The 26,584-nt window shown below is 35.4% G+C and overlaps 1 protein-coding gene across 1 annotated transcript in view; it reads left to right on the plus strand.

Annotated features, from left to right (window-relative positions):
- Positions 1-26,584, plus strand: part of heph (polypyrimidine tract-binding protein 1 heph) — a 422,821-nt gene that overhangs the window by 348,759 nt on the left and 47,478 nt on the right. Inside the window, exon 12 of the mRNA XM_017609147.1 lies at positions 22,044-22,136. Within this exon, the coding sequence (XP_017464636.1) occupies positions 22,044-22,136 (93 nt within the window). The remainder of the gene's footprint in view (positions 1-22,043; positions 22,137-26,584) is intronic.

Here is a 26,584-nt window from a genome sequence, read left to right on the forward strand (position 1 = left end):
GCAGCTGCCCATTACAGTTCGCTCCCGTAAGCAAACTTTGCTTCCACCATTAAGTCGCGAGCCAGCTGCATGCCCTATTCCTATTTAGTAGGGATGTATGAGTTGGTGTCCATTTGAAGACTTACATACATACATATGTATATTGCGACTCAATTTAGTTTTGCGAGTGCTCTAAAAGCCCTAAACAACAGCAACAAATGCTTAGTCGTGTGTGAAAATGTAAAGTTGAAACAGAAATGAATAGAATAGAAAATAGAAAGAAATTAACATTTCAATTTGCTGCATAAATATTTAGTCCAATTGGTAGAAGGACACAGGCGCTGAATATAGATGCATGTGTAAAAGTATGCTGGAGGTAAGAAGGGGCAATGAAAAATGAATAAGCACTTGTGGAAGTGTAACTTTATAAACTCATCCAGTTTTTGGACACACACTACGCACGATAGGGAGAAGGGCAGAGAAAGATGGGGTGCCCAGTCTTCGTATGTTTAATTCATACCTTTTCGATTGGTGTATTTCATTGAAGATCCCTCTAGCTGTGTGTCCTTCGTTTGTTTTTATTAATGTAGATAGTTGCAGATTTCGCATTAGGCAACACGGCGCAATAAAAAGCAACATATTTAACACAAACAAACATAATTGCCACATAATGGATTTGTTGCCACAATTGTTTTACAGTTTATCTGTTGTACTGTGGCAAATGTTTTGGTTATTTTGTTGTTTTATTGTATTTTATATTCTTTGCATGCTGCCTTAAATATGTATGTATGTACATTTGTTGTGTAGTCGAAAACAAAAGTTCTGCCACAAATCGTAGTTCATGCTGCAATGCTCTGGTTGGTTGCCCAACTAACTGACTTTGTCGCCGCCAGCAGCTCCTTTGTGGAAGCTGAAGATTGTTTTTGTTGATTTCTAAGTTGCGTATTTTCGTTGTTGCTTTTGCTATTGTCAATTACACTTAGATATATCTCACAGGCATTTCTCTCTGCGCTTGAGAGGGTATGCATACGAATATAGTAGATACATATTTATGTACATTTGTATGTGGTTTCATCTGTGTATATTTGCTTATAATGGTTTGTTAAATTGAATTTAATTTACATTTAAATATCTGTGCCCAGTTGTTGCTTATGCCCTCAGCACATGCCAGCACAAGTTCCGCGCCACATTCCCTATTTGTTGTACATAAACCTGTAGCCAATCCAAAAGGACACAAACAACACTTATGCAAACCACTAAATTTTCTCGTGCCTTGGTTGATATTCATATATATATATATATATATATATATATATATATATATATGTATATATCTTTGATATGTATTCTGCACATCAGTGCTTTTCTTGTTTGCGTAATATGACAAAAGCATCGTAAGCCTTGGAAAGATATTAAATAAACTGATGACAGCTTTAATGTCAAATTAATGGATCAGCTCAATTTCAGTACAAGACTATCTCCCCTTTGGCAAAGATGTGAGTGAGTTCTCGGAAACGCCCTTAGATTTCTAAGCTACAAAGACGGAACACCCCTCAAGGAGAAAAAAACACTGCATTCTGTCCTTACTTAATCACTCGCATTGCCATTTCGAATAAATGCGGGCGCCCCAGCTGAAAATATGGAGAGCTAGAAGTTTTGTGCGCTACGGAAACGAGTTTGTAATAAAGAAAAGTTTGTTTTATTTGCATAACTATAAATCTGTTGCAACTACGTGTAACGCTATGTCAGCATTTGTCCTAGGACGTTGAAGCAATTATGTCTTGAAATCCAGCAAATGCGTACAACGTTCGATGTGGAAAGTTGAGTTTGTTCGTTTATCTGCACGAAGTGCAGTTGATTTTGTAATTCATTTTTTAAGCCATGCTTTGAAAGAATCAGATACGAAAATGAATAACGTTTATATGTACATATGTACTTACATACTAATGAAATGCACAAAGTGCAGTTGATTTTGTTATTAATTTTTTAAGCCATGCTTTGAAAGAATCAGATACGAAAATGAATAACGTTTATATGTACATATGTACTTACATACTAATGAAATACAATTTTGTTACAAACATAAACATAAAGAGAAAATAAGCGCCCCTGACAAATTCACTCTCGCCACTTTTATAAGTGAAAATTACCTTAACTGTACTCACATGATATTAGATGATTTGAATTACAATGTGTCTTCTGGCGTATACAAAACGATAATTTCTAAAATCCCTAAACACCCGCAATTCGGAGCGTGCCACCTCGCACTTTCCCAATGCACTCTCACTTTGATCGCTGTTCACTGCTTTAACGATTCAATAGATGGTAATAGATATTAGTGTCAATCGTTGAATGACGCCAATCCTATCAAAGAACGCAATCCGCTATTTATGGTCGCAAGCTGGGTGTCTCAACGTTAAGCGGCGTGCGACGTTCAACAAAAAATAAGTAGTAAATGTTGTGACATTGACGGTAAAGGCACCCCCGTTCGCCCCTCAAAGAGCTAGGAGCTTAGGATTTAGTTTAGTGACTCCGTAAGTGGCGGAACAGCACATTTTATTGGCCGTAAGCGGATCAGCTTGTTTTTCTTCTTCGTTTTTTTTTGCTATTTAAATGGAATCAATGATTGCGCCGGCAAGAAAATGGCAGTCATCAACAACTTGGTCGGATGGAGGAGGTTAAATAAACAGTGGGGCATCTGTGGTGATGTTTTATAAGTGAAATGCAGAAATTGATTAAATATACTTTTACGGTTATGCACATACATAAATTAACTTAATGGTTAATAGGTGTTGTTAGTCTAAGGGCCAATTTCACAGTGAGTAGTTACCTCAGAAACGGCAGTTACAGTACAAAAATCTGTAGGTAACTACCGATTCTGAGTTAACTGCGAACTGCGAATTTGGTCTTAAACGAAACAACTCTTTTCATATTTCGCTTGTAATATTTAGGAGCACGATCCGGCGTATGTTGTTGTTACAAGTGGATATCGTGGTTTAGAGTACAAGAGTACAGTTTGCAATAGTAAAATCTAATACAGAAAACTTATTTTTAACCAGGTAAACAAATTAAAAAAATATATTTTAGTAGTAACAGAGGAGCAGCTGGTTTAATTTTTTCTAATTATTTGGTGTCTAAAATTTCAAATATTTTTATTTTTTTTTGTTGAAAATTCTAAATTGTCAAAATTTAATTGCATATTAAATCTCTTTTCATACGAAATAAGCGATTGAAAATCAGCATTTGGTACGTAATGGGCCTCAACTGTGTTTTGATATTTTTCTTTTGTTTTAACATAGTTATTTACCACAAATTTTCAGAAAGCTTTAGTGATTACTTCAAAAGAATGTTTTATTCGTAATAGAAGTAGGCATCAATAATAAAGTCAGTGCAAGACTATTGAAATTATGCCAGGTTTTTAATGATACCTTTGGATACCATGTGTCGTCTCCATGGATTGCGCCCCGTAGTTCGCTTACTTTCTAATCTGGATGGACTTGCGTCACCCTGTCTGGCTAACTTCCTGTATTTTCTCGCCTTTTTTTTAATTCAAATATTTATGGCTACATAAATGCTCACCCGAAGGTATAACAATTATTTCTTTAGTAGTCATATTCTTTAATATATCCAATTAGTTACCATTCAAAAGTTTCGATGGCAATGCGAAAGTAAATTTTCTTTGAGAAAATATTTTTTAGCCCAAAATCAACTTCAAAAAAAGAAAGGTTATCAATTCGTCGGAATATTTTTTTTTATGTATGTTAACTCATAATTTTGGACAACGTTAACCAATTTCTGTTTTTTTTTTTTAGAGCAGAGGTGGTACCTCAGAGGTGGTCCCATACTAATTTGGTTAAGATTCTACCATTGGATCACGAAGAAATTAGCGGTAGTCTTAAATTTTTATATGAGAATTGCAGTTATTTTTGTTAAAATTTGCTTAAAGATTTACTTGTTATGTAAGTTTTTGAACCAAAATGGTTTAAAAAAAGCGAAAAAATTATCTTTGAACTGCGTTTTTTACCATTTGGTTTGTTGACTTCCTGCTAATGTACTGTGTTATAGAAAACAACTATGTGTATTGATTTAGTTTAAATTTGGTGCAGTCGTAGTCGCAGGGCCTAGGTCCAAGCTCGGTTCAACCCAACATCAAAAATAATAACAAAAACAGGAGTTGTCAATAGCGGTCACCTTCGGCAGGCAATGGCAAACGTCCGAGTGTATTTCTGCCATGAAAAACAGCTTCTCATAAAAATGCAATCCCCGTTCGGGGTCAGCGTAAAACTGTAGGTCCCTTGCCTTTGTGTGACAACATCAAGGCGCACGCCACAAATCGGTGGAGAAGTGCGGCCATACAGTAATATATTGCGTAAGCGCCAATCTATTATTAATTTGATGCAGCACGCTGCAAACTAAAAATAACTAAATAATTTTTTCCTGATGTTTATTAAACGCAAACGAAGTGTTGACGCACTGCTGCAAAAACTAGTCTAAATTGGCATTTCTATCAAATGAATACTCTACGTTGTATTCTTATTAAACATAAGTAATCTCAATGACACCTTAGGTCCTACACAAAGCTAAACTTCCTTGAAAGCAACTCCTTGAAGTTTTGCATGTAGAATGATTCACTTACAATCGAGTGCCGCTGGCGGGAATTCATTGATTTTGTATTAAGTGTTTAGGACAATACATAACGTATGGAATATCCCAACCCACGGCGCAAAATTACAAACAAATGCCAATATCAATAGCAATATAGCAAAAAATTGCGAATATGAAAATGAAAAATTTCCACATCAATAGATGAGCGGCATGCTACTATAAAGCTTAATAGCACCAGTGATGGAGACGACGATGTAAACGTTGATGGTAGCGATGATGAGCGGCGCTAAGTGACAATAGAATATTGCTCAAAGCCGCAGGCAAACGCTACTAGTGTGCAAATGCTTGCCGCTCTAGATAGAAATCTAAAATTTTATGTGCAAATATGCGAGTTTTGCGGCAATTTGCGACAGGTAATAGTTAAGCCGCCGGATGAGGTGTCGGAAATGAATTGGCGACGACAACAATGCTGACTAACGTTGGTAGAGATCTCTAGCCGGCGATAAGTGTGCCAAGTAAATAATTACGTGAGTCAGCAAGCAGCTGTCAGCACATGTGGATGAGCTTTTGAAATGCTTGAGTGGGGTACTGTGCGCGTACATATGTACATACATTAGGGTGGCCCAGAATAAGCAAGGTCGGAATTTTAATGCTCTCTTGCTCTAGATGCTAGGATTGTTCTAGATCGAAAATAATGGACCCCTATTTTTTATTTTGAAATCGAAAAATATTTAGAGATCGCTCAAAGCGCTCAAAGTTTTCCGTGCATTTTAACAGCTTTTCATGAAATGGTATAGAATTCTTGAAAATCAACATGGTACGATCGGAAAGCTCTGGTTGTCTTCAAAAGATTTCCAATAACAAAAAAAACTTTGAGGAACCTCTAATTACACTGGTTTACAGCAAAAATGTTCTACGGATGCCACCATCCAATTCCAAAGTAGAATTGCTCCGTGATTCAGAAAATCGAGTTAATTTTTTTTCTATGGATAAAGCAAAAATTGGTTCCTTTTAATCACGTATATCTTGCGAACCAATTTAAAAATAAATAAAATACGGCAAATGAAAGCTATTGAAATTCTCCATGAACCCTATATACATCACTTTCCGTTGGGGATTATAGTTTCTGACAAATTAATTAATCATTCCAGCTTTAGAACAGGCTTTATTGCAAAAGCAAAAATTTGGCACAGAACCTGTTATTATTTTAATTTTCCTTCTGTTAGAGTTAAATTTTTTTTTCATTTTTGCATTAAAAAATAATAAAAAACTGGTATGATTAATTAATTTGTCAGAAACTATCAGTCCTATCAGAAAGTAATTTATATCGTTGGCTTAGTTCGCAAACGTGCTAAGTCCATTTTTTTTTATTTTTCAGGAGGAACAAAAAACCGTCTAACTTTTTTTGTTTTCAATATTTTTCTAACCTGTAAATGCAGTTTAATTCCATAGTTCGTCTTGTTTTAGCACCAATAATCGGCCAATTTCAAAATAAAGCTGTTGCAGACTTATAGGCTCTTTTGGGACTTACCACATTTTCTCTTTAAGATTTTATTTTTTTAATGTGGACTTACCACATTTTCTTTCAACCTTTTTTCCATTATTTTTTATTGTTAAAAGATTTAATTGTTTATTTTAAATATATTTTATTGTTTTATAATGAATTATAACCTGATCCAGTTTTATTTCATTGCTATTAACAAAAATAACTATTTTAATTCGTAAATATCTGTACCATTTACAAAAGAAAATAATTAGAAGTAAGTAAAGAGGTATAAGTTTGGGCGAAACCGAACTGAGCGTTTTTCCCGATTTCAAAGGTTTTCGATAATATCCTAAGTTAGACTCATTGAAATAATTGAACCACGTTTAGTAGAATTCGCTAAATTGGCTACCGAGATATTTACACCTTGTAGTCATAAAGTGGGCGGTGTCACGCAGTCTTATTTATTGTTAAGAAATTGTTGTAAGTATTAACTTGGAGTAAATTAGCGTCTTCAGTTATTGAAATATCAGAGTTTCCGTATTTCTTAAATTTACCGTTAGATATACGGGAAGCGAATGTAATTTTGGTCCGATTCGAATAATTTTCAGCGAATTGCTTTTCCGTACCAGGTGCACTTAATAGCACCGAGTTTGGTAGAAATTGATAAATCGGTTACCGAGTTACACATTTGTGGTCATAAGTGGGCGGCGCCATGCCCATTATCCAAAAATGTATCATAATCTAATTTTCTGCTGAGTGGTTATCGCGATCATCGATTGTAAGTGAATTAGATTTTCAACAGATTTCTTAGCTAGACCCTAAATAAGGCTCGTGCCGAGTTTGGTGGAGATTGGTGATTTGGCTACTGAGGTACAGCATTTCATAATAGGTGGGCGGGGTCACGCCCATTTTCCAAAAATTGCACAATAATAGTTTTTACAAAAATTCTACTTCACATACTATGTAATTTTGAACAATTTGCATCCAATATTTACTGAAATATCGTAGTTTTTGCATCTTTAGAAAATACCTTTATATCGGAAATGGGCGTGGTTACATTCCGATTCGCCTATTTTTAATACCAACTTACCTTGGATAAAGGGCAACCTACATACAAAATTTCGTTGAGATATCTCGAGTTACACGAGTGTACACGGACAGACGTGTATATATATTTTTTTGTTTTTTTTGGACTTGGCACATTTGCGTACCAATGCATAACAACAAGTAAAACGACATTACGGTAATTTTCTTTTTTGGTAATGATGTATTCTCAGTTATGCTATCTTACTGCATTAAAATCTCAATTTACATAAAAAGTGGACTTAGCACGTTTGCGAACTAAGTCAACGATATATGGTTTTAGGAGAATTTCATTAGCTTTCATTTGCCGTATTTTATATGAAGATTTTTAAATTGGTTCGTAACATATACGTGATTAAAAGGGACCAATTTTTGCTTTAAGCTGAATAACGATAAATAGCAATTACCTCGAAAACATCCAAAGAAAAAAAGCACCGATTTTCGGAATCATCGAGCAATTTTACATAGAAATTGAATAGTGGCGTCTGTGAGGAAACACCTTTCCTTAAAACAAAGAGTTATTGAAATCGGTTAACATGGTCCAAAGTTAAGGGGCAACATACATAACAAAAAAAATATTCCGAGAAGGTTATCAATTATCATTTTTGGAAGTCGCTAATAACACTGGATCACAAATTTTAGTTTGATTTTTGTCAAGTCGCTTAAAAGTAGGGGTAGGTTGGGGGTGAGAGCATAAAAATTCCGACTTTACTTTTTCGAATGCATTTCTGGACCATCCTAGTATGGATACATATGTACACACATTTGTATGTATGTATGTATGGAGCCTCTGGTTGCTTGCATCGTAAATGTTGTCTTAGCATTCGCATTATCAATATTTACATTTGCTCTTGTATTACACACGAAACACAGATGCATACATACGAAAAAGCAATAGTACACAAGGGGCATTCCATCGTTAGTACGGAACAAATCGTAAGTTCACGGTTCAAATTAAAGGCGAGTTAAAAGTTTATATAAAAACTGTGACTAGTTCATTGCGTTTGTACAGAAGCTTCTTCTCTGAAATATTTTCGTAACATCAACAGAAAATCATACGGAAAAGTAAATCGTCAGGCAACGAATATTTACTCTTTTTCGTGGAATGCTCGATATGTACATAAATACATACATAGGTACAAAGATAATGCGGCTTGTCTTGTTCCAGTTAATAGACTCCGGCGCATGTTTTCGGAATGTCTATTCTTATGCTAATAATGGCACGCACGCACGTAACAACAATTTCACTTTTGTTAACAAGCCGCTTGTAAATATACTTTCGAGCACCAATACTCGTAAATATGCACATGCAGCAGTGTGCACGAAAATAGCAGCGCAACATATTGACAATTTTGGGAATTTAACTTCCCTCTTATAAATTTTACTTACTTTAAACAACATAGTTAATTCTACAACAAAAAATATGCAAACCAATATTTTAAATTTTCTACCAATATATAAACATTCAACAAATCTCAAAAAAGTTTCGTAAAAAATTTAAACTTTTTTATCCGAACTTTGAGAAGTTTTTCGGATATGCAATTTTATAACACACAAAATTTCAATATAATGTATTGGGGATTGTGTGCGTTAAAATCCTTTTTGATTTTATTAACATAGGAAAAAATCGCAAATTATGATTTTGCTACATAATAAAAAAGAATTTTTTAGTTGAAAAATTACGAATCAAACTAAAAATCACAAATAAGTTCTATTTTTTATTTGTCCAGTCAATCAAATTGTCGGCCGCTGTGGTGTAGTGGTAAGCAGTGCGCGCTTCCACTCCGCAACGCCTGGGTTCAAGCCCTGGTCAAAGCAACATCGCAAAAAATATAGAAAAAAGGTTTTTCTTAACAGCGGTCGTCCCTCGGCAGGCAATGGCAAACCTCCGAATGAATTTCTGCCATGAAAAACCGCTTCTCATAAAAATTCAATCGCCGTTCGGAGTCGGCGTAAAACTGTAGGTCACTTCGCTTTGTGTGACAACATCAAGGCGCACGCAGCAAATCGGAGGAGAAGCTCGGCCCAACACTAACATATGTGTAAGCGCCAATCTATTATTATTAATTAGTCAATCAAATTGTATTTATTATTTCTCCTACAAATCAAACCACAAAACAAGTTTTATTTTTTATTTGTCCAGCGAATCGAATCACAAATAAAATTGAATAAATTTGCATTATTACATCAATCTAATTTTTCGATTTGTGATTAAACTTATTCAATGTATTACTTGAAAAAAATTAAAACTGTTGAAAAATCAACGAGAAATCTTATACTCAAATTTAATGGGCTAAAATCTGCGTAGCTAATGTTTCCAAACCTTCTGAATAAATAGGTGGAATTTTTGGCAAAAATTGGTTGATTTTTTTTTTTTAATTTTTGTAGACAGAGTGAAATGTTAATTTTTATTGCTTTTGTTGTGGAATCAACCACATTTTTATAAAAAACTAATTAAAATTAAATTGTCAAAACGTCGCGCTGCTATTTTCGTGAACACTTCTGTATGCACACATACGATTTCTGCAAATGCTTAAACTCTTTTCACACTCTTGTGAAGCATGCAAATATCGTAAGCCCTTGAACCCGATTGCCCTCCATTTAGGCCTCTCAGCATCCTTGGATTACGCTTCATACTCTCCCTTCCCGCCCGCTTATAAATATACACATACTGTCTATGCAAAACATATGTGAATACATATATAGATATATATATTTACAGATTCAATGAGATGCTGCGCCACCCATTGTAAGGAATATGTTCAGCATGGTTATTACCTTTGTTGTTGCGACCAATGTTGTGCTGTGTTGAAATGTGGTACAATTACTATACCCTTAGAAATCAGCAAGCAAAGAGCGACAAAAAGAACGCTTTGTCCTATCAGGTCTTATCTAGTCGATACTACCTCTGAGTAAATGTAAAGGATTTTATTTGTTTGACAGAACATTGAATTTGAATTTGTGAGACGAATTCGTTGTCAGAGGTATTCGGTATGCCTGCCTCAAATTTCTAGCAAATTAAGTACACATTTTTGTTAAAATAAGGGGTGACTGTAGGCAGTACTTTAATTCTTTGAAAGCTGATGCTGCGGCTTCTTGGCAAATAATCCCGGGATTTTCGGGATTTGTAATTCGCACTGATGACGATAATAGAAACTCCTTTTCTTGACTAGCATTGGCTATATTTATTTATTTTTATTCAATAAATTAATATCTTTATTATTATATTATATTATTATATTATACATATAATACCGTGCGATAGGAAATTTTACACACAAAAAACAATATATTCGCGAAACCATGGGCTAATTATAGTAAAATTGCGTTTTTAGGTTTCCACTCTGACGTCAGTAATTCAGTGGCTTAGTGTATGGATATCAAATTAAAGAGGATATTCTGTAGAATTTAAACAGCTTAAATTTTTTGGTGCATAAGGACTGGTAACAATTGGAAATGTCCTTTTAAAAATTTATCGTTTAAATTTCGCGATATTTGTGTTTGAAAAAATTATATATTAAGGACTCACATAAATCATACAAATCCTTGTGAATCCGAAAAATTTTAGTTTTTTATTAATTCTAAAGAAATTTTCTCTTTCATTTGGTACCCATATTTTTTTCTAAATTGCATTGAATTTTTTAAATAACTTTTGGAATCATAATCATATCTTTGAAATAACTAATAATAATAATAGATTGGCGCTTACACATATGTTAGTGTTTGGCCTAGCTTCTCCTCTGATTTGTGGCGTGCGCCTTGATGTTGTCACACAAAGCGGAGGGACCTACAGTTTTACGCCGACTCCGAACGGCGATTGTATTTTTATGGGAAGCTGTTTTTATGGCAGAAATACACTCGGAGGTTTGCCATTGCCTGCCGACGGACGACCGCTGTTAAGAAGAGACCTTTCTTCTATATTTTTTGCGATGTTGTTTTGACCAGGGGTTGAACGCAGGCGTTGCGGAGTGGAAGCGCGCTCTGCTTACCACTACACCACAGCGGCCGAAATAACCAAGTCCTTTAAAATAAATCCTGACGTCAAAAAGAAAAAATAAAAACGCTGGTTTGAATAAAAAAGTACGTTTCAAACCCATGTATTTATTATTTATTTATGGTAGGAGGGCTTCTCAAACAATATATAAGCAATTTTTTCGATTTAACTTATTGAAAAGTAACGAATATCTAAATTCTGGGATTAATCCCAAGATACCGGGATGGTTATAATGCCATCCTGATCCCTGCCCGGGATCGTTAAATGCGAAAAAATTTACATCCCTAATATCTTAATATAAATATGGAGCATTCTTTGGTATGTAACAAATAGTACGAATTTTGTTAGTTTACAGTTCTAATCAAAGCCAAAGTAAAAAGTTATAATATAAAGCATCTAGTGTAGTGATTCCCAAAGTGTATCAGGTGGACTCCCAGGGGATCTCGACAGGGGTCTACGTTGACGTGAAAAAATATGGAGGTCCGCGAGTTGTAAGTGGGGGTCTTGACACACTGCTGCGCTTGACGTCACTTTGTGCCATCATACGTGGGGAAGCCTTAAAGGTCACCTGCAGACTATGAACAAACGGATGTAGGTATAACACTAGGTGGGGCGGGTGTTAAAGTGTATGCAGTGGAGCTGCACTTAAAACCCTCTATCTGAGAACTTCCAAACTAGTTCGGCAATGCAAGTCTCGACTAAATTATTTTTTGCAAATATAACGAGCTTGCTTTACTCTGGGTGCCAGGTCATTCGGAAGTACCTGGTAATGAGACATCTGACCATTTGGCCACAGTTGCCTTAGAACAGGTATTCTTCGATCCGCAACCAGTTATAGCACTCCCCACTTCGGCCATCGAAGCAACAATCAGAACTGGGTAAATACTTCGCTCACCAATGACTGGGAGGTATCGAGGGGATGCAGGTGGGCAAAACACATGTTGCCTTCAATCTCAGAAGGTCTATTTATTTTTTGCTCTCACTGAGCAGACGGGACGGGACAGCAGTTGGACTGCTGACTGGTCACTTCACGTGGCACAAACACCTGACAGTAATAGGTGTAAATGACAACTCCATTTGCCCATTCTGCCTTGATGAGTATGAAACGGTGGAACACTTTGTGTTGTTTGACATCGAGTTTTCTAAAGTTTTGAAAGAGGCCTACGAGGAAAATAAGTTTTAGGACCTCTGATCTAGTGGATTACGTTTATGTATGTGGTAAAGTACTCTCGCAAAACATATAATTTTTTCTGAAATATTCGAGTATGCGTTTGTGCGGGACGGCTCTAGTTTGCCATGAAATTTAGTTACTCTGTATTATGTAAAAATTCAGCGAAATGTATAAAAATTAATGGTAGCAATGACATCAGTGTTAAGTAAAAACACAAAAGTAATAACAATACCTTTATTTCAAAAAAGTTAATCGAATATCAGTTTTATTTAGATTTTCAACCCTTTTGTTGATAACGCTTAATTAATTTTTGTTGTTGTTGTAAAAAAATATATTTCACTTGCGCCGATAGAACAGTGATAGTTTCTTTCTGAACACTCATGTTTTGATAAAGTAGGCTAGAGAAATTAAAAAACACCCTTTCGAAAAGGATAAGGTACTTGCTTTATGGTTTCTGGTTTATATGACGTTGGCCAATACAAAAATAGCGTTTAAAAGTAAAAGCGGTCTGTAAAGTAAACATTTGTAGTTTAAATTGAAACGAATAAAGAGCAGAATCCTCCTCACACCTAGGCAAAGAATAGTAGCGCTGTGATACCATATGGAATACTAATCCCTTTTGATGTCATGAGTTTTACCGATGGTCCTATTTCCACCAGTGAGATATCTCCAAGCGTGCGTAATATTCTATGATCTTGCAACTTCAATATTGGTCCGTAAACCATGTAAGCCAATAAACGTTCTGATAAGGAAACTAAGCCCCCCACAGGATGAAAAGTTTTCCCGTACACTGACTAAATGACTCATGTTATCTCTTAAATATCGTTTTAATGAAGCTATTGATATACCTTTTTTTACGGATGTGGTCGAATCTATCCTTGTCAATTTGCCACTTTTACAATTTACCTTAATATTTATGAACTGGTTTCTTTAAGTCTTACTGCTGTACTAACGGCCGCCCCGAGCAATTTCGTCAATCGGAGGTTGGTGAAAGATCGCATTTAGGGTGTATGAGGGCGTCAGGCAAAGATGCGCTTACACAATGTTGCGATCTTTACATGCATACTTAAATGAATCCTCCATTTAGCCATATGAACAGTAAATTCGTCTAAGATGAATATAGGGCCAAAGCAGACCAAACCCCGTGTTGGTTTCTATATATTTCGGCTGCAGCGCAATCCATTAGGTCCCTTTTCTGCAAAACCACTGCTTGTCATAAAATGAATACGCATTATGAATTTCAATTAGATTTTATAAAATATAGCGGGCTAATTTTTAGGAAACGAGTGTTTCACCATACAAACGGTGGCCATCCGTCCTTTATTTTAAAGGACAGTCCTTTATTTTATCCCCCTGTCCTTTATAATTTTTGCCAAAATAAAGGACGCCATTTGTCCTTTATTTCTTAAACTGTCCTTTAAATTAGCTTTGGATTTTGCAGAGGTCAATTTTTAAACATAGAATATTAAAAAATAAAAATGTCCATAATAAAACAGAATGTAAACCTTCGTCAGTTTGCTTCGCACCCCACTTAAGGGTCAAGAATCCTTGATAATACTGATAAGAGGAAATTTATGTAATTGAAAAAAAAAGTTAACTAATATTTAGACATTTTCCCAGAAAAATTAATATACTTTGAGTAAAATTCATTGTTGACAAAAGCACAGGGAAAGTTGTGCCCAGGATCGAGTTGCACGCTAAGTTTTCAGATCCACTGAAAAATAACAATAAACCTCCGCTCAATTATTGTAAACGCATTGTGGCAGCAAAGGATGGCGAAGTCCTTGATAAGGATTTGGTTTCATTTTTCGGAATCGGTTAAAATCCGGTTACAGCGCCTTTCAAGAAGAGGAACTTGTACAATTTAATAATATTATTAACTGGAAAATATTTGATCTAAATTGTCATCATACAAGTTTTATGTTCGTATTCTAAAATCATTGGGAAAAATGTCCTTTATTTTACGTTCGTTAACATGGTCACCGTAACGTACGCTAATAATGCATAATAATGAAAATATTACAAATATTTTGTGATGCTGTATAGTAGTAAAATTTATAGAGAAATGTACTTAAAACAACAACAAGTACGTTCGCTTACAGTTCGCCAGAATTTGACTTTATTTCTTTACACTTTTTCACTCATACAGCCCGCATACTTCATGAATGTATACAACCGATTTCTACTGGGTGTGTAAGCAGAAAAATGGTCTTGTTCCGATTTATTTCAAACTTGGCATAAGTGGTAAGACATAGATTTGCAAAAAACTTGGAAAACTAACCCTCAATATTTCAAACATTACTATAACAAAATTTCTTAAAAATAGTCTTGCCCAATTTGCAGTTTCCAATTTTGCAAATCAAAGTCAAAACCCACTTCATTTTTTTATAACGTTACGTCAGCGCATATGTTTTTTTTTATATCGTTAAATCTGTGCTATCAATTGTTATATCTTTTTACATAATGCATAACAACTTTTTTAAAATTGTGGCTTTTTCATTTCAAATTTTAAGATTTTATCATACAAGTTGTTGCCTGGATAAAAGATTGTCGTATGTTTCTTTCGGCAGGTTTTGAGAAATCGCGATTGAAGTTTCGAATGCAATTTCTCAAAAACACGGCTACAGATTTTCTCCAAAGTCTCGGAGAGTTCAAGAAATTCTTTACTTATTTTTATTGTTTATTGTTAACTAGTTTTATGAAGGATCTCAATTAATAAAAGTTTGTCGTATATATTATTTTAAAATATATATCTGCATCTGTAACTAAAAATCGTAAAAAAGGCTTTTGCGACAAGCTTTTATTTACGGGGCGAAATTTCACGTTACGTCAGATTGGAAATGTCCAATTTGGAATTGACGCAGATAGATTTTTTGTAATTTCGTCGCATTCCATTATGCGTAGTCTATCGACCCTAACCGCCTAGCACCACAGATATATTTTCTTGCATTCTCGCAATTCTTTGTGTGCTTTTATCAAATATGCCTATTACATTTAATTTGCACACGTTGCCATTTCAGAACGATAATAAACTTTTAATCAAGAGCAATTGTGTCGATTATGCCCGACAGCCAATCAACCGCTTGGCATCACTTTTGCTATTGATTGCGAACTATTTTTTACTTGCTATTGTTATTGCTGATACTTACTTGCGATTTGCATGCGAGAAATCTATGGTTGGCATTTAATAATGCAATAAAAAAAACATAATTTGAATTTTGCTTATTACCACTTTATACATACTTTCTTACCAAGAAACTTTCTAGTTTAATAAATACCCAGTTTTCTTCGTGGCGCTTTGAATGAACTTATTCAAAAACAAAGAAGTGCGGATAATTTATATAATCAACATGATTTTCAACCTTAACTGCACCTAGTAGAGGTTGTCCATAGTGGTGTTTGTCAATTATTTGTTATTTTTTTCGGGTGTTTTAAGGAATGAGCAAAAAGGTATCGTTTAAGATTAAAAGCAAAATGCAATTTTATAAAAAAAAATCTGAACAGCAAAGAATTATAAGAAAAAGTGGTCACATCAAATTATTATAACCAATTTTAAAGGAGCCGCATCAGCTGGTTTTAAGAAGGCAATTTCGAATACCAATGGATAAAGTAAGATTATAGGCCAACTTAAGTATCTGTTTTTTCTTTCAAATATTCTTTTAAATCTTATAAACGCTTGGAAAAGCAAAAAATACCCCTCTATCGTGATTGGCCCATTATATTTTAATTCCGGTCCTCCTAAAGACTATGGCGACTTGAATTACCCGATACCCATTGAAAGTGCCTATGCACTGCAATCTACATATGAGTGACCAAACCGACTACGCCATTGCTGGAAGCCAAATGGAGTTATTTTGAATAAGATTTACAATTTGTAGCTATTGAATTACCAAATAAGAGAAATAAACGGCACAAAAAAATATTTATTTGTTGCCATGTTATTGGCCAGAAACTCTATGCCAGAACATTTTCTACAAGTTAACGATAGTATCTCAGCGATGGTTTTTAAACTCTCGTATTTTTTGCGGAATTTCCAGGGTGAGCTTTTCCCTTGCCGACCTGTACACTTCCTTCCTTTTACTTACCACACTTTCCGCTCCAAATATCTGATATTCTTCCTTTCCTACCTTTAATAATATTTTATTTTTATATGCTTCGCACCGTGTATCCCTGGCGGTTTTCGTTTTGAAATCCAGCTTAGAACATTTTGTCAGCCACAATCAAAAATTGTTGTTTACGCTTTTGCCAGTACATGGCGTATGGGTAACAAGTGATGTTTGAGTTTACGTTTACGTCAAGTGGTTCTATGTAGATTTGCTTGCTCTTGACATTAATGTTTTCCTAATACCCTTCCCCTATACGTTTTTTTAAGTATTTTGTTGTATTTATTTGTGTAAATCGAGTTTTCTTCATAACTCTTTTATTTATTACTCGATTCCAAATTGTGATACATGATTGGAAATGTAATTTTGAGTATTGTCTATGTCTTGCAGTTCCTTTTATCCTAGATTGTTTCCTTAAAAGTTGAGCTTTACATTTATTTTTGTGTATTTCGTGCATACATTACAAAAACTCATCATATTTCGAACTTTTTATTCAAATTTTTGAGAAAATTTCGGCTATGTATTTTAGTAGCCCATTTAATTTTGGAATAATAAAGTGCAAGTTTAAGTAGCTCAAAAAACTCTGGTTAATTTTTGAAATTTTTTTCTAAGCGCTGTTGCGAATTTTTTAACCGACTTCAAAAAAGGAGTAGGATATCAACTTCGAAATATATATTGTTTCTTTTTTTGTGTTAGCCATTCTGTTTTAAGTCGGACGGATTTCGTAAAAAAAATTATTTGTTTTTTTATTTTTTGGCCTTATAACAATTATATTCAACAATTTTATAATGAGCTCGAGGCCATTTTTTAAATGAAAATTTATTGTGGAAAAGCAACAATAATTTGAAAAAATGGTAGAAGTGATAGCTATTTCGGAAATCACCACATTTCCTCATCAGACTTCTTTCAGTAGGATTCGAACCGACGATCCCACTGACTCAGCCAGTTGCCTATGCACCGTGCTAAGACGCCTTGTAAATTATCGTTTGCTTATTTCCACTATTTTCATTTTTGTTATGCCAACACAATCAAGCGCAGCTATTCCGCTGCAATTCACTTGATCATGTGGTTGTTGGTTTTGTTGGTTTGTGCTAATAATTCTATTTTTAGAATGCTTAACTTTTAGGTGTGCTCGTCCTTAAGTTATTTGTTTTTTGTTATTTTTTGGCCTTTTAACAATTATATTCAACAATTTTATAATGAGCTCGAGGCCATTTTTTAAATGAAAATTTATTGTGGAAAAGCAACAATAATTTGAAAAAATGGTAGAAGTGATAGCTATTTCGGAAATCACCACATTTCCTCATCAGACTTCTTTCAGTAGGATTCGAACCGACGATCCCACTGACTCAGCCAGTTGCCTATGCACCGTGCTAAGTACGCCTTGTAAATTATCGTTTGCTTATTTCCACTATTTTCATTTTTGTTATGCCAACACAATCAAGCGCAGCTATTCCGCTGCAATTCACTTGATCATGTGGTTGTTGGTATTGTTGGTTTGTGCGAATAATTCTATTTTCAGAATGCTTAACTTTTTAGGTGTGCTCGTCCTTAAGTTATTTCATTTAAAAAATGGCCCCGAGCTCATTATAAAATTGTTGAATATAATTGTTATAAGGCCAAAAAATAACAAAAACAAATAACTTAAGGACGAGCACACCTAAAAAGTTAAGCATTCTAAAAATAGAATTCCTTTTATTTTGGAAATACTGTAAATCAATTTAGAGACATTTGTTATAATTCTTTCCAGCAAATTTACTATTAATCTGAAACGCATTTACATTTACCTGCAATTTCAGCTAAAATTATTACGCGTTCAAAGGTTTTCCTGTAGATAATTTCAAGAATCCTTCCCATCCTTGATATGTGACTAATAGTACTCGCGGGAGCTCATCTACCAAAAGCCAACCATTATAATCCCATCTCCAATTCACCGTAATGACTGCTAGTGTAAATCAGTTTGGCTGAATACAAATAGAAATAAAATACTATCAAGTGAAAAACTTACTAGTTTACAAATGTATAAACACCTTTTGGCGCAACAGTGCCGTAGTTTGTACAGACATACCTACAAATACATACAACTAGCAAAGTAATCTACATATATCATCCCCTTCTGCAGTTCATATCCTTAGTCAGGTCATTCGCCATCCTTTCACAAACTAAAGCAATATTTTCTTTCGAATTGTTGACTTCTTATTTGCTTGTGGGGCACAAGTCAAGCGCACTAAACAGTGAGTAAATTTTTACATCAGTGCCCACCATTCCCTTCACTCTAATTCCTGGTGGTATGTCTTCTTTAGCTACTGCCAATCCCTCCTCTCACTGTTGACTTCGTTTCCGCTTCAATGTGCACATCGAAGCCATCAAGCAGCCGGATGCGGGCCATACTACTTGGTTTGCGAGTGCACTTTTCCGTACAGCCTCAATTCTCCTTAGCCTACATGCATGCTTTCGTTTGGCTATGTATGTAGATGCTTCCTGTTTACTCGTCGTCGGTCGTCAATCGTCAGTTCACTGGCAAGTTTAAGTTAGCTATATCGGCCCCAGTTGATTTTGAATGTTGCACATTCCATATTGCATGCTGCCACATATCTACCAGCCGATGCAACTGATCTTTGTATTTCAATGTTTCTTCGATTTACTTGTGGGCACGAGTGTATATGTACATATGTACATAACTATATGTGTCTAATACTGCGGCATTTCAGCATCGGCTGATTCGTTCCCTGGTCTGTCCTTTTTCGTAGTGCGGTTTGTTTATGCATTCGGCTGTGTAATATGGATTTACTTCTTGGCATGCACAATTTTTGTTCTTCAGCACAAGTGCTGCACTCACGCTCACTCCACCCCTGATTCGCTTTTTATTTTTCAGTCCACTTTTTCTACTAAATTCACTTTGTTACTTTTTCAAATTCGGCTGTTGTCAATTTCTTTTCCATTTTCCAAATTCGTTTGGAATTGGCTCTTGCATTTGGAAAACTCACTTTTGGCTGTCTGTTGGTTGGATTTTTTCACCTGAGCTATGACGGGTGTTATCAATGTGCAACAAGTATGAATATGTTTCTGTAGGCGCGTTGTTGTTGCCTTCTATTAGATCCTTGTAGCATGTGTATGTTCGTGCGTTGAAGTGCATTGGCTGTCGTTTGTGAGGCCAATATATTCCTACATACATATTTGTTCGTGCTGCTGGGCACTAAACAACAATTTATACTTTTTGGCATTCGTCTTTGGAGTCAATTTCTCAATTTGAATTTGTGGCATTTTGTGGATTTATGCAGTTTGCATTCGCTTTTGTACACATTTTACTTAGTTTATTTTTACAGAAGCGCATACGATTACTACCGGCCAAATTTTCTTCAAAATGCATTTTTCGCTCAACTCAATTTGGAATTCCATTTGTTGTGTGTCAAAGTATGCAGGGCTCATGTACACCTGGCTAACTAATTTGTTTCTTGAAATATAATCGATGTAGAATTCTAAATATTCAGTTACTCAGTATTTTTGATGTGTTTCAAGTTTAATGTATTTTGTTAATTTTTTAATATTGTTCATGGGCCCATTCCATTGTAACTAGTGGGATATCATCGGAGCTTTAACAACCTTTGTAACTATTATTTGAATGAATGTGAAAACCCCTGTTTTTACCTTTGTGTACTCAAACACGAATTTTAGCCAAAACACTTAATTTTAAAGAAAGATTTTTTGTCTTGTGTCCGAAAGTGACAAATGTCGTCCGAAGTATTTCAAAAGGTATAAAAATAGAGCCGAGTTGAGTGTTGGTCAAATGCTTAGCGCTTTACCACAGAACTTTTTGTCTACATACACACACATCTTAAATAGCTCATAGCACTTTAGCCGCGCTTACTCTAACGAAATAAGTTCGAGTGAGAAATGGAAGAACAATTTTATATTCATGGCGACTCCCCATTTATTTTGCAGCCGCTACCGTTGCCAATGGCAGTTTGCTTCGTTTCGTATAGAAACTTTTTTAAGAAAAGCTTTTTATCGTAATTTATTGTTTGACAAATATGCCACCCAAGCTGTTGGTGTCATAGTGGCAGACGTTCTACTGGGAGAACGCATTAGCGATGTGTTTGCCGCGGTATGGTGGTCCAATCTCAACTTTTGGCCAATTTCAATAAGCGCATGCATGCATACACACCCTGCAGGAAATGTGTCTAACTATAAGCTAACTTTATGTTGATTAGGAAGGAGCTAAAAGTCACTTATTATCTGTATATTTTCTTTGACGAAAGCTAACTATGCATTACTTGTCCACTTGTTTCAAATTAGCTTTTTGTAGCTAACCACAAGTTATATATTTTATGGAAATCCCGCATAAAAAGTAACTACAAGTAGGTTATCTTTTATCAATTGATAATTTTTTTCCGCAGGGCAAGTCCTAATTTAACATATACTTACATACATAGATACATATGTATGTACGCATTTACATTATTTTTCGCTTATAAACGCTAGAAACACTATAAAAAAGTTTCAAATATTTAAATATGTATAGAATACACAAAACATCAAGCTATAATTAACCGCTTATAAGCATCTCCCACTTAGAAGCACCTAAAAATGTATCATCTTTCCGCTGATAAATTAAAATTAATTTTTCATTTTAAAATCTTTTAGTGAACAACTTGTACAAGTTTTAGCCGCTCATAAAATTTCCGAATATAATTGCTTATCATTCTCTGTGCACTTGAATTATGTTGTACATATGTATATGAGGCCGGGAGGGCAGAATAAGCCTAATCAAAATTTTTTTCTTTTTACTAACATAACTACTTAAAATAATTTCAATTGTAATACCTTTAAAAAAAGAAATGCGACTTTTATTTTAAAATTTATCATATTTGAACTTGTTTTTAGCAATTAAGTACAATAAATAAATTGTGGGTTAGGCCACATCTTCTCCCACAGCCTCATATTTCTCTTACAGTAAATAAATGAGATTTTAATTTGTTCCTGTTTTAAATGAAAATTTATTGTTTAATAGAAGTAGTCGTTCGTTTGGTTGCACCGATAATGCATATAACCGAGAATGTCAATATAAGCACTGTCAGTGCGCTTGAAAGCACCGAACCCCGCGTATTTCGATAGTACATATCGTCACTAAACACGATTAAAGGCGCGAACTCAAAAGTTGGCGAAAAAAGACGCATAAAAAAACTTCAGCGTCAAAGACTCTTAGCATACTTCGCCGAAGTTTTTCATAAGCATCTTTTTTCGCAAAATTTTTTTACGCGCCTTTTTTAGTGACGATATACATAAGATTTAAAGTCTTAGCTGTAGCAACTAGCACAATTTTAACCCTTTCGATCCGAATTTTGCAGGATGTAAGTACAAACATAGTTTTTGAATATTTAAACTTGACAATTTTGCAACAACTAATTTATAATAATAATATAATTAATAATTGTATCACTTAAAATATAAGTAGGTATGTGTTGATTTTCCGCTGTTTTCGTTTGGATTTCATTAAATTTTCTTGATTTTTTAGAAGTATTATATCCTGATAATTCATAGATCCATCTTAATAAATTAATATTCTCTAGATCTTTAGGTAATTTCAGATTAATTCTTACTCTTCTCTCTTTCCTCCGTCAGGTGTTTATGGAGATGTGCAACGTGTGAAAATCTTATACAACAAAAAGGATTCAGCACTCATACAAATGGCCGAACCACAACAAGCCTATTTGGGTAAGTACACAGCAATTGCAGGTTGCTCTTACAGAAATTGCTTACTTTGGTTTTTTCATACACTCGTCGAGTTGTTGGTATTTTAAATTCCTCGTTTATTTATTAGTCACATAACCTTAAATCTGCTGTGTTTGGTTTTGATTCGTATGTGACAAAAAAAAACTAAAGCCCTTCAGAGCTATCCCAATTCCGTGACGGCAGGCCGTTGCAACAACATTCCTCAGCGAATAAATTGCAATTCATAAATGGAATTCCCTTTTTAATAAATGCGATAAATACAAATAAACCAACCAAACTGTCACCCCAGCATCGAGCTTGCAGAATGGCCAATGTGAGCTTTGCAAGGATTCACTGAAATAATTGAAATTTTCATAAGCTTAATTATTTGTATTGCGAAATGCCCCAACCCAAGCAAATTATTCGGTTTCGAGCACACCATGGCAACATCACCTACCATCTACCAACGACACCACGCACCGATAGGCGGCAAGGTTCAATGTCAGCGAACACCTTTCGCATTTTACTTTATGGCGTGCGTAACAGTGCCGTTCGTCACTTTGGCAGACGAAAGACAACAAATGTTCACAGAGTATACCACTATGGCCAACAAGAAATTCCAACCATTTCATAAATATTTTCAGTAGCTGGCGCTGGCATGGAGGCATCCTGCCAGGTCACAGCTGGTACTCCTCTCTTGGCTACTGAGTGTTAATTTCGATTAACGGCATTAAATGGAGCTCGCAGTTAGCCTGTTGATAAGCAGCTTTCAGGCATCCTTCTACCTACTGCATTTGTTAGTTGCTCGTACTCCCTTAGGATATACATACGTATGTATGTACGTGTGGAGTTTCGGTTATTGCATTCTCCGTCACAAAGTCTTCGCTTATGTATAATTGCACCATAAAAGTGCTCGATATTGCGAACGTGTACATAACTTGCTTCTTTTTTGGACACGTGCGATTCTCTTACGAATTGAGCTTTCTTTGAGCTTTCGTGTTACATTTCCATGCTTTTCAAAGTCCACCAGCGCTGATCATCCACTAGTGTTGTCAAAGTTTATTTTAATTTATTCTTATTATTTTTCATATAAAATAAGTTTCGGCTCACTCTCCACTTCTATCCGCTATAAAGCTGAAGCACAACACCGGCGAACGGCAAATTTTTCGTCGCGGATGTTCGCCGAGATAATTAAAACACACTGATTTATATGAGAACGCGCACAACCAAAGCAAACGACGAAGTTTTGCTCGACGACTGTTCGCGACGATAGATTTATTTCTATCGCCGCGGTCAACGGCAACGACAAAAAAAGGCCATGATGACCATACTTTAAAAGTTATCGTAATTTTTGTTTAAAAGTAAAATAATATACCTTATATTTTTCTATCAGAGATTAATCTAGTAAAACGTAAGTTTACTAGTAGTTATATTTAAAGACTATTTCCATATTTTAAACTTCTTCTTGCTGGTATTTTCCCTCTTCGTTGTAAAAGCTTCCTTCTTGAAACATGGTCACCTTATCAGCTGACAGCATTCGATCCGCTCGATACCGCTCTATTTGTGTTTCAGTAAGCGAATTAGCTGGGCGAAAGTTGGTCGTCGGCATCGCTCTGCTGGGCGAAATTTGCCGTTCGCCGGGTATTGTGTTTCAAGCAATACCCGTTTGAATACATTGATGTGTAATTAAATATTTCATTGCGAAAGCATAACATGGCATTTTCATCAAAATTCTTCACAAATGTATGTGTGTGTGCCGCCTACCGTCTATTTTCTCCTTACGTCCACCTCTCCTTGTGCAGCATTTTCAAGCGCTTGCTTGCGCTCGCTCACATCATTGGTCCCATTTGCATTCATAATGCCACAGAATATTAATAAACAGAGGTGCATAAGGATACCTAACTGGTTGCGCTGAGGCAGCGTCAGTAGTACAATAACCGCAATTGAAAAAAATAAACAAATATCGCTGCATCGGTATTTATTGCAATAACAATAACAATGACGGTAGTTGGCAACAGGGGTCAAAGCAATAAATGGAAACTACTGCGGCCTGCGGTTACATTCGATATTAAAAGCATTTTTGTTCGATTTCCGGTGAAAGCAGCCTGCTACACCGTTGTCCTCACCAGCTTTTGTATGATCAAGCTTCCACTTTTCACTCACTCTTTCAGTATTCAGTTGTCTCATTGTCCTCGAGGATATTTTGATTATGGAAGATGGGGAGGAATTTTATAGGAAACGTACAAATATCGTCGATGTTTTTGCAAAACCGCCCATCGTCCAATTGCAAAATTGCCTATCATCTTACGGCGCTCGAATTTTACAGGAGAGCGAAAAACGGGGTTTCTTTGAAAGCATTGCCTTGTGAGGCGCTATTTTCTTTAGCTATTATTTTACAAATCTGTTGTTTTAATAACGATTTAACGAGTTTTATGCATAAATCTCGATGTCTGGTGTTCAGGGTTACCAAATCTCATTTTTGCCACAACGGCGATTTAGCCGGTTTTGAAAAAACATCGACGATATATATATATATATATGTATATACATATGCACTATATATGTACATATATACTTATGTTTATTATTCCTTTTCCTCCCACACCGCTCTCATCCACCAGCTTATACGTGGGGGTAACTCGATCCATCCGGGCTGTTTTGCTGCCTTGTGATTGTTATTTAATTAATAAATTTCAGTATTTTAAATATTTGAGTACACACACGTGTACTTTCCTGCAATATATTGCAGCGTATCGGTGGCAAAGTAAGCTGATGAAAACCAAAGCTGCATTATAAAAAGTTCTTTGTTCACAACAGTAAAAGGAAGTTACGAAATATTTTCATATGATTTATAGCTTTGAACATACATACATACATACACATGTATTCATACATAAATTATGTTTAAGCTTGGACTGAAAAAATTAATATTGATACCAAGCAGTGTAGAATCGTGGTTATCTGTAGTGAGTCCAAGAATATTGTTATTATTTTTTAAAAGGGTGAAGGTCATGCCCTTGTATAAGTCTTTTAAAGCTTTCTTCCAAGAAGTAAGAAGGGAAAGGCAGATTCCCCGAATAGGTGAGAAAGAACTATAAAAAAGAAAAAAGTATTGCACTATGCCATATTTGATACCATAATGCGATAATTTGAATGGCATTCATTTTTTCCGTTTTTGGTTGACTATTTCCCGGATCTGCTCATATGCATCGTCGACGTCGACGTAATTTTTTCGTAAAAAAATAGCCCTTATCTTTCCAACTCCGACTTCGCTGACCACAGTAGTATGAGAGGAACACCTCTCCGCAAAATTACTCTAGACAGCGAAGCTGGCGTTGGACGTGCGAGGGCTATTTTTGATAACAAAAAATGGCACCGACGTCGACGTTGACAACCATAATAGGGCCGATTATAAAAAGAGTATCAAACACAAGTAGGGAAAAACGCAGTGTGGGTTAGGTCTTTACGAATTAAGGTGACGATATGTAGTTTCGATGGCTCCAACGGATTTAATGTTTGTTTTGACAATTTTTGAAAGGAGGAACATTATTTTATTCTATTCTTTGATCATGGAGATAATGTGGCGGTCTCCAGCGCGTCTTCGTATTTTGGAAACATTGAGCTCAAATTCTTACAATAAAAGATCTCTTTTTAAAATTTGTCACATAGTCTCGGCCCTTTTTCATGAATATTTCAGCGAAGTAACTCTTCGATTTGTACCACTGAACCTGTTCAAATAAGTTAGTAATGCAGTGGCTGCCAGCTAAAATTAATGGAAAATATTAAGCAGAGTGGGCAAAAACTCGGAGTTCGAGCGAGCGAGCGAGCAAACTCCTACTCAATGCCTCGCAGACAACGAGGCGCTCGCAGCTCATACTCGTAGCAGCAATGAGGCGAGGCACGAGAAGTTTGGCTCGCTCCCCAAACGAGCGAGCGCTGCTTGTTTGCTCGCGCTCCTATTAAACGAGCGAGGCTGTTGTGTTGCCTCGCTCGCAGTGCGAGGAGAGTAGCTGTCTGCATACTCACTCTGCTAGGAAGGACGAGTGAGCGACGAGCGAGCGCTCCGAGTGTACTATACAACGCATGCATTTTTGTGCATAAAAATGTGGGAATGTATGTCAATAGATTATGTACGAAAGTATGTTAATAATTATATGTACATATGCATATATATATCTATAGTATTATATTAGGGCAGCATTTAAAACAACAAATAAAATTGAATACACACATAAGCATAGATTATGGAATGAATTATTTTTTAGAGTTATATTCATACATGTGTACACACATAACATGCATATTTATATATGTTTGTATGTACGTATTTATGTATATATGCATTTATGTATGTATGTACATATTCATGTATTTTGTCTTTACAGAGAAAAGTAAGTAACGAAGATATTATAATCGTTTGTGCCGCAGAAACAAAAAACAAGTAAGCACTT

The sequence above is a fragment of the Rhagoletis zephyria genome, unplaced genomic scaffold (assembly GCF_001687245.7).
Source record: "Rhagoletis zephyria isolate East Lansing unplaced genomic scaffold, Rhagoletis_zephyria_1.1 Rzeph_scaffold_00008, whole genome shotgun sequence".
Taxonomy (NCBI): Eukaryota; Metazoa; Arthropoda; class Insecta; order Diptera; family Tephritidae; genus Rhagoletis; species Rhagoletis zephyria.